Source organism: Arachis ipaensis, chromosome B08, assembly GCF_000816755.2.
Source record: "Arachis ipaensis cultivar K30076 chromosome B08, Araip1.1, whole genome shotgun sequence".
NCBI lineage: Eukaryota > Viridiplantae > Streptophyta > Magnoliopsida > Fabales > Fabaceae > Arachis > Arachis ipaensis.
In genome coordinates, this window is record NC_029792.2 from 4,773,691 (window position 1) to 4,782,633 (window position 8,943).

The 8,943-nt window shown below is 35.9% G+C and overlaps 1 protein-coding gene across 2 annotated transcripts in view; it reads left to right on the top strand.

Moving 5' to 3' along the window:
* LOC107612889 (AP-2 complex subunit alpha-1) overlaps positions 1-8,350 on the top strand; it is a 13,340-nt gene extending 4,990 nt beyond the window's left edge. The window contains exons 2-27 of one of the 2 annotated variants that reach the window (XR_002351776.1): positions 709-840; positions 1,015-1,140; positions 1,716-1,778; positions 1,863-1,960; positions 2,054-2,261; positions 2,464-2,535; positions 2,614-2,706; positions 2,824-2,925; positions 3,042-3,139; positions 3,438-3,519; positions 3,684-3,772; positions 3,856-3,961; positions 4,050-4,115; positions 4,449-4,555; positions 4,636-4,740; positions 4,842-4,962; positions 5,043-5,237; positions 5,396-5,626; positions 5,942-6,022; positions 6,170-6,334; positions 6,430-6,516; positions 6,678-6,803; positions 6,955-7,043; positions 7,146-7,217; positions 7,595-7,674; positions 7,756-7,824. Coding sequence is in view for 1 of the 2 variants with exons in the window: in XM_016314664.2 (XP_016170150.1) it covers positions 709-840; positions 1,015-1,140; positions 1,716-1,778; positions 1,863-1,960; positions 2,054-2,261; positions 2,464-2,535; positions 2,614-2,706; positions 2,824-2,925; positions 3,042-3,139; positions 3,438-3,519; positions 3,684-3,772; positions 3,856-3,961; positions 4,050-4,115; positions 4,449-4,555; positions 4,636-4,740; positions 4,842-4,962; positions 5,043-5,237; positions 5,396-5,626; positions 5,942-6,022; positions 6,170-6,334; positions 6,430-6,516; positions 6,678-6,803; positions 6,955-7,035; positions 7,146-7,217; positions 7,595-7,674; positions 7,756-7,909 (2,940 nt within the window). In the remaining variant the exon portion in view is untranslated. Of the gene's footprint in view, positions 1-708; positions 841-1,014; positions 1,141-1,715; positions 1,779-1,862; positions 1,961-2,053; positions 2,262-2,463; positions 2,536-2,613; positions 2,707-2,823; positions 2,926-3,041; positions 3,140-3,437; positions 3,520-3,683; positions 3,773-3,855; positions 3,962-4,049; positions 4,116-4,448; positions 4,556-4,635; positions 4,741-4,841; positions 4,963-5,042; positions 5,238-5,395; positions 5,627-5,941; positions 6,023-6,169; positions 6,335-6,429; positions 6,517-6,677; positions 6,804-6,954; positions 7,044-7,145; positions 7,218-7,594; positions 7,675-7,755 lie in introns of both variants that reach the window. The other variant, XM_016314664.2, reaches the window with a different exon arrangement.

Here is an 8,943-nt window from a genome sequence, read left to right on the forward strand (position 1 = left end):
ATGAAAGCATGGCTTTAATTAGTGTCATGATGTCCAAAGGTTATTACATGGATTGTAATTGGTTGTCCAAGGGTTTGATGATTGCTTGTAAGTTATGGTGGATTTAGTTACATCTTTGTGATGGTTTGGGAGACAATGGCAGAGTATAAACATGATAACGAAGAAAGGGTTGTTAGTAATAAAGCATTGCACAACACTTTAGACATCAAGTTACCTGAGTAGCATTGGAGAAAAGACAAACATAGAGAACTGGAGAGAGGTGAGTATTTCATGACTTTGAGGTGTGAGGCATGGATTAGGATTTTTTTTTTCCAAAAAACAAATTTTAGAGGGGCTCCCAAATGGGTTATATGCGTTATTCTCTACAATACTTGCATAATACAAATATAATATCTCTAATGCCTCTCCTGCATGAACTGACAAAAAGTATTCAGCCACTCAGCCTTTCCAACTCTAATACAAATGCAAAAAAGGGGGGTCGGGGTGCAAAACATAAGCACAGTCGTTTTTGACATTTAAAAGGTCATTTTTTCTTTTTCAGGTAATGTTATTTATCACCTTATTTTTCTTGGCTTTTTTATTATAAAAGAAAACCTTCTTTGATAGTGTTAATATTACCATGGGCCCTTGTTACTTCTCTAATCCACCATATTTAAGGTCAATAGTACCACATCTGTTTAATTTTTAATCCTTTGGTTCTTTCTTTAGGCTTTGACTCCATATGAGAAAAAGAAATATGTTTGGAAAATGCTTTACATATACATGCTTGGCTATGATGTGGATTTTGGTCACATGGAAGCTGTTTCTCTCATATCTGCTCCAAAGTATCCCGAGAAGCAGGTATTTTATTCCTTCCTTCATATGGCACTTTGCATTTCATAATGAGTAATCATATATTCGTTCTTTTTTTCCCATTCTTTTGAAGCATCGTTTCAGTTCATCATACATGTAGCTAGCAGAAAAAATATGTGGACAGTAAAGAATGAATTCTAATGTTGTCACAACTAACTGCAGGTTGGGTACATTGTAACATCAAGTTTGCTGAATGAAAATCATGACTTTCTCAGGTTGGCAATAAATACCGTTCGCAATGATATTATTGGCCGCAATGAAACCTTCCAGTGCCTAGCATTGACTATGGTATGGTAATGGAAAAAACAGACAACATTTCCTAGGATTTCTTTTTATGTACTCTTAGAATCAGGGTTTTGAAAACCAAATAGGTTATTGAATTGGTGAAGCCAAAAGTTTAAAGGTTCAACCTAGGTTAAACTTAATATAATAAAATAATATATATTTTCTGTATGGAAATGCTTTTTTTCAAAAAAAAATTTGGGCTTATTTTTTAACTAATTAACCGTTAAAAAAACTGGGCTGGTTTGCCGGTTTTTTGATTGCATTGCTCGCAACTCAGTTTTTTGCCTTGAACTGGACCACCGGTTCCCTATTGAATCGGCCAGTTCTATCTAGTTCTCAGAACCATGCTTACAATATTTGCTTCGTTGCTTATTTCCAAATTTATCACATTTCCTTGTTCTAAAAGCTGTTGGAGTATTCATTTTAGTTTTTTATTTTTTATATATAAATAAATCACATTCTTTGGAGTCTTTTCTATGTAACCATGCTTAATAGTTATATTATGTTATTTACTTTACATTTATAACATTTTTTCCCCATCTTGAGTCATTGCTACTATGCTACTTCCTGTCTTGTAGGTTGGAAATATTGGTGGGAGAGAGTTCGCTGAGTCCTTAGCACCTGACGTGCAGAAGTTGTTGGTAAGGCATTGTGCATTATTGCATTGTTATCAAATACATGGCATGATGGGTAAAGATTGATTTGTACTGCAATTTGTGGTCTAGATATCTAGTAGCTGCAGACCGCTTGTGAGAAAGAAAGCTGCATTGTGTTTGTTACGCTTATACAGGAAAAATCCTGATGTTGTCAATGTTGATGGATGGTAAATCTGAATATTCACTTTGCTTATAGACATTTTCCTTTTGTAGCTTCTATCCAAGCATATCTTATTAGTCCCTATTGTCTTTTCTTTAAGGGCGGATCGGATGGCACAACTGTTGGATGAGCGAGACCTTGGCGTTTTGACATCGTCTATGAGTCTTCTTGTTGCGTTAGTATCAAACAACCACGAGGCATATTGGAGTTGTCTTCCCAAGTGCGTCAAAATTTTAGAGCGCCTTGCTAGGAACCAGGATATCCCACAAGAATACACTTATTATGGTATTCCATCTCCCTGGCTTCAGGTCTGTAAATTTCTTTCATCTATAATATGTGTCTTGGCTTTCGTTTTTGGAAGATTTTTGTGCTTTATTATTGTTATTAGGGATTAGGGCTAAAATTGTGTGCTATTCTTACAATTTGTCTTTATTGGCTATATTAAACTAAATGTTTATATCTTATTCAGAAAATTTTCCTTCATTGTTGCCAAATTTTGCTTAATGTCAGGTAAAAACAATGAGGGCTCTTCAATACTTTCCGACAGTTGAAGATCCAAATACCAGAAGATCATTGTTTGAGGTTTGTCATATTTTGATAATTTATACAAACCTGTTATTTAGTTAATGAAGTTTAGTGAGCCTTGAATTCATATTTCAGGTGTTACAAAGGATACTAATGGGCACTGATGTTGTAAAAAATGTGAACAAAAATAATGCATCCCATGCTGTTCTTTTTGAAGCCCTTGCTCTGGTATGTTCATTGCATGTCACTATATATTGGAGATTTGTACAATGAATTTGGTGGCTAAACTTCAATTACTGGGGAGTTTTCTCAGTGTGTTTTTTATATTCAAATTGCTTTGCTCAGGTGATGCACCTTGATGCTGAAAAGGAGATGATGACTCAATGCGTGTCTCTTCTTGGAAAATTTATTTCTGTCCGTGAACCAAACATTCGATATCTTGGCTTGGTAAGTTAGGGGACACTTGATTCATCCGCATTTTTATATATTTTGTTTTTAGTGTGGTGGTTGCTGCGATGATGTAGTGTCTCATTTCATGATATATATATGCTACTGTGGTGCAGGAGAATATGACTAGAATGTTGATGGTTACAGATGTGCAAGATATCATAAAAAAACATCAAGCTCAGATTATTACTTCTCTGAAGGATCCTGACATCAGGTTACATTTTATATCCTATGTGTTGAAATAATTAATCTTGTATCTCATTACTGGAACAATTTAGGTGCTGAATCCAGCCTGCACATTTCTGTTCTTGGGTGTCGCTATTAAGTTTGGTTATAAATTGTTTTTCCTGTCTTGCTAAATATAATTTAGTTGGGAAAGGCAATACTAACTAAACTTGCTTCTCTCTGAAAATTTTAGAAGTGCCTTAAAATTCGAATTCGATTAGTTCTGCTGCCCTCAATGTTTAGTTTTGTTAACTCCAGTGTTTCTAACTACATTGATTTGCACACAGTATTCGGAGGCGTGCTCTCGATTTACTATATGGCATGTGTGATATTTCAAATGCAAAGGATATAGTTGAAGAACTACTACAGGTATGGAGAGCCAGGTCCAGACTAATTCCTGCAATTTGGAAATATCATCATAGCCTTCCCCCTTCCCAACTCAGAGAAGGAGAAAAAAGAAAGGGTGGTGGGCAACAGGAGGCAGCTTTTCTATATGAAGCCTAAAATGATCAATCTATTTTATATCTTTGCAGTATCTAAAAACAGCAGAGTTTGCAATGCGCGAGGAATTGTCACTTAAAGCAGCTATTCTTGCTGAGAAGTTTGCTCCAGATCTTTCATGGTATTTTTTTCGAGCCTGCTACAAGAGTGTGTTGCCAAAAAACTTGTATAATATGTACTCATGTCCTGCATGCCCTGTTACAGGTACGTAGATGTGATCCTTCAGTTAATTGACAAGGCCGGTGATTTTGTTAGTGACGACATTTGGTTCCGTGTCGTACAGTTTGTTACAAACAATGAAGACCTACAGGTGAGTTTGAATCTTCTATTAAATATCGACTCTATATCTGCTTGTTAGTCAGCACATCATTCACAGGGAATGTTATGTCTTTGATCAGCCATATGCTGCAGCAAAAGCTCGAGAGTATCTTGACAAACCTGCCATACATGAAACAATGGTTAAGGTTTGTGTTCTTTACTACCCATGATGATGTTTATTTGTTATTCACTGATTGTGGTTTCTAATCTGTAGATTACAAACCTGACATCTGTCCATTTTAGAGGAAAACAGTTGCATCTTTGTGAAATTAGTCCAATTTTGGTTGAATTTCATTCTGTTATGTAGTATGCATAATATCAATATGCATTTTTTTCTTCTGTCAACTCCTATATGTATACAAACATATGCAGGCATGTACATAAACAACTACTAATTGCTTGAATCACTGAAATGACAAAAGTGTCTGATTTTATTCAGTTTCTTAATATCTGTTTTTTATCTGGATACACTTCAACAGGTCAGTGCATATATACTTGGAGAGTTTGGGCACCTTATATCTAGACGGCCTGGGTGCAGCCCAAAGGAATTGTTTAACCTTATACATGAGAAGCTTCCTACTGTATCGTAAGGGGAATCGCAACTTACCTCTTAACTTATTACCTCTTATTAGCCTGGGTATCTTATGAGATGTACGTTATTTTCAGGACTTCTACTGTTTCCATCCTTCTATCAACATATGCTAAAATTTTGATGCACAGTCACCCACCAGACCCTGAACTACAGAATCAGATTTGGTCAATATTTAAGAAGTGAGAGTTACCTCTGCATTGTAGTATTTTTTTTAATTGTCACTGTTCTATGGTTTTTCGTGATGCTATAGACTCGTCTAACCCATTTTCCTTCTTTTTAGATATGAAAGTTCAATTGAGGTCGAAATACAGCAACGAGCTGTGGAATATTATGCGTTGAGTAGAAAAGGTGAAGCCTTAATGGACATTTTGGCTGAAATGCCTAAATTCCCTGAACGACAGGTAGTTTTGCAATCTTGATTGAGAGAAATCTTGTTTGATTAGTGTAATACTAGCTGATTAATACTCTTCATAAAATTCAGTCTGCATTAATTAAAAAAGCGGAAGATACTGAGGTTGATACGGCAGAGCAAAGTGCCATAAAGTTGAGAGCCCAGCAGCAGGCTCAAACATCAAATGCTTTGGTTGTACAAGACCAACGTCCAGCTAATGGAGCTCCACCTCTGTCTGTTGGCCAACTTAATCTTGTAAAGATGCCCAGCATGAGCAGTAATGTGGTTAGTTTTTTTATCTCTTTCCACCAACATCCCTTTTTTGTGTATTTTCTAAAATACCTCCATGACTTAATTAAATGGTTTATAGCATCATCCTTTTTAGCCATAAAATGGTTTGTCGAATGGCTTCTTAGTTTGACACTGAAGTCCTTTCTAAACAGGATGATTATCCAGCAGATCCAAGATTATCACAGGAAAATGGGGCTTTGGCTACGGTAAATTCTGAACCTCCCCCTGCAGATATTCTTAGTGATCTCTTGGGTCCGTTGGCCATCGAAGGCCCCCCAAGTAGCAGTGTACATCCTCAACCAAGCCCAACTTCAGAATTGGAAGGAACTGCGGTTGAATCCACAGCAATAGTACCTGCAGGGGTGCAGGCCAATTCGGTGCAGGTAACTTGCATTGTGATTTGAATACCAGAATAACTAATGAAGTCTTTTGCTTTACCCAATGTGTTATTGAAAAATTAATAATCCTTTGTACTTTTTTTATTTATCTTGTATTTTCTTTCACATATAGTGAGGATCATGATGAAGTACATCGTTAGACCAAAACTATTTTTTTATTAACACCAAGTTCACAAATGATAGACCTTATATCATGTCAGTTTTTAACTATATCATTGTCCATTTTCCAACATTAGTGAGATATTACTGCAAGACAGTATGTGTGCCATGTAAAATACTTTCCACCTTTTTCGTGTGCAGCCAATTGGAAATATTTCTGAAAGATTTCAAGCTTTGTGCGTGAAGGATAGTGGTGTTCTATACGAGGATCCTTATATTCAGGTTCATATTTATTTTTTTGGCAATTTTGTTCTTTTCCTTTTTTTTTTCTACGAAAAAAGAAAGACTATGTATACTTCCAGTTTACTTACAAATACCTGTATAGTACGAGCTTATATTCTTAGTGCCTTTAAATATGTATTTTCACAGATTGGTGTTAAGGCAGAATGGAGAGCTCATCATGGGCATATGGTTCTTTTCTTGGGAAACAAGAATACTGCTCCCCTTGTCTCTGTTCAAGCTATAATGTTGCCTCCCACCCATTTGAAGATGGAGCTCTCACTAGTACCAGAAACTATACCTCCTCGGGCACAGGTGAGAAACTGTTATGTTATTGTTATCCTTTTGCTTTATTTCTTTTTAAAGTTAAATATAATTCTGTTTAATTTCTTACTCTGATGGTTGTATAGGTTCAATGCCCACTTGAAGTTATTAATCTCCGTCCAAGCAGAGATGTTTCTGTTCTCGACTTCTCCTACAAGTTTGGAAACGATATGGTACTCAACTCTAAACTTGTGTTCGATATTCCTGATTTTACAATCCATGATCTTCCGTTTCTGGAATTGATCTTGTGTGTAGGGTAAATAGAGTATTTAATGCTATTTCTAACATGCAACATTCATAAACCTTTATTATTCATTTATATGTCATTTTATAGGTCAATGTCAAACTTCGCCTTCCAGCTGTTCTGAATAAGTTTCTTCAACCAATATCTATATCTGCTGAAGAGTTTTTCCCTCAATGGAGATCACTTCCTGGACCACCTTTGAAGCTTCAAGAAGTGGTATGTTATGCTGGGCTATAATTATATATGTGAAGTTTATATTTGCCAACTTGATTGTATTTTGGGGATGTTCAATTCACAGTTGGATATCATCGGTATAGCTGCTTTATTCTTCTGGTCCGTATGTTTACTTTTCATGTTGGTTTTGCAGGTCAGAGGTGTTAGACCACTTCCACTGATCGAGATGGCAAATTTATTCAATAGTTTCCATGTGACAGTTTGCCCAGGGCTTGTATGATTGTGAAGTCCCTCTTGTTACTCCTTTTTCCATTTTTTGTTTCCCAGAAATACTTTAACGTTACTAATTTATTTATAATTGTTTCTCCTATCCGTCTGCTTTAGGATCCAAATCCAAACAATCTTGTTGCGAGCACTACATTCTACTCAGAAAGTACAAGGGCAATGCTCTGTCTAGTAAGATGTTGAACCTTATATCTTGCATGCGAACTGTGAAGTCCCTGACAGTATATTCATGAATTTTAAATAACCTAAAATAAGGAGGGAAATGGTGGAAGCATTTTTCACCCACTTGAAGCTTACATGTTTCATTTATCAATCGTCTTATATTGGTTTTTCATAGATAATACCCATGTGGAGGGTATAAGGGACTTATATTTTGCCCCTTTCCCCCGTGAGCATATGGGCTTCTATTTTATTATCGATGCTGCTCAATTTTTGATTGGTTATGCTATTTGAACACCAGTCATCAGTGATTAAATTTCAAGTAAACCAGTTTTAGTTGAAACTCTAGGAAGATAGTTGTTTTAACATTGCACGTAAATGACATGCAGATAAGAATCGAAACAGATCCTGCAGATAGAACCCAGCTGCGAATGACAGTTGCTTCCGGGGACCCTACAGTAACATTTGAGTATGTGATTCAGTTTCTTACTCACCGATGCTGTCAATAAACTCCATAGCTTTTACTTATCATTTCCATATTGGCTTGCAGGTTGAAGGAATTCATCAAGGAACAATTAATCATCATCCCCACTGCAACACGAGTACCAACACAACCACCCCCTCCAACTCCTCCAGTGGTTCAACCCACCGGTGCTCCTGCCGCTCCAACAGATCCTGGGGCATTGCTGGCTGCTCTTCTATGACAACATAAATGCGATTCATTCATGAGATGTTCAGTACACAGTTGTAAACTAATTCTATACACAGCCTAACCCACCCACTCAGCGTCTCCTCAAGCCAGTGTGGGTTGGATAAACAATCATGATGCAAGGGCTGGCGGAATTGAGATTGAGCTTGTTTAACAGCGGAGTGTTGGAGCAGGGATTTCTATGTTGTTGGGCATTTTTGAGATTCTTTCTGCACAGAAGTGATTGTCCTTTTAAGTGAGATTTTATATATCATTTGGGCGAGGGTGTTTTTGTTTATTTTTCTCATTATATTTTTTCCCTTCCCAGTTTCCTTGGATTGTTGTGGTTTCACCTGATAGCTTGTAAGATATTGCCTCGGATTAGAACCACTTGTAACAGTTTGAATTTGTTATTCCAAAATTATAGTTGCAATAATAGCATGATGTGATTTAAGTAGCTTACTGTTGCTGAAGTAGGCGTGTATACTTTTAATTTTTGATCAAGCGAGAAATTCGGTAAAATAAAAAAGTATATAATTACGTTTATATTAAGATAGTAAGATATACATATAATAGAAATTATAATTTTAATGGTGATTAAATTTTCATCTTATCAATTTTCACTTTAAAAGATTTCTTTTTAAAAACCTTTTTGTATAGTTTCCCCAAAGCTTATAAAGAGCTCGTATGTTTAAAATTGCTACAATGCTGACAAAGACTGAATTGTGACAGATGTGATAGTAAGGTTGTTAAGTTCTGATGTGGTAATACTAATTAGTGTGACGTTGGTTGTAGGTAATGATGGTTAAGCATTTGGGCTGGATTTTTTTATTGAAAAACATCGGTTTTGTTTGGAAGCGCGGGTTTGGGTTCTTTGAATGGGTATTTGGGCAGTGTGTTCCTTCATATAAGAGGCAGCGTTTATGTTGTATATGAATAAGAAGAAATATAAAATTGTAAATGTGGAAATTGAGCCTTGGAATAAAAAAAAAACAAAAAGAATAATGGAAAGAAGGTAGAATTTTTTATTTTTATAAATAAAATAAATAT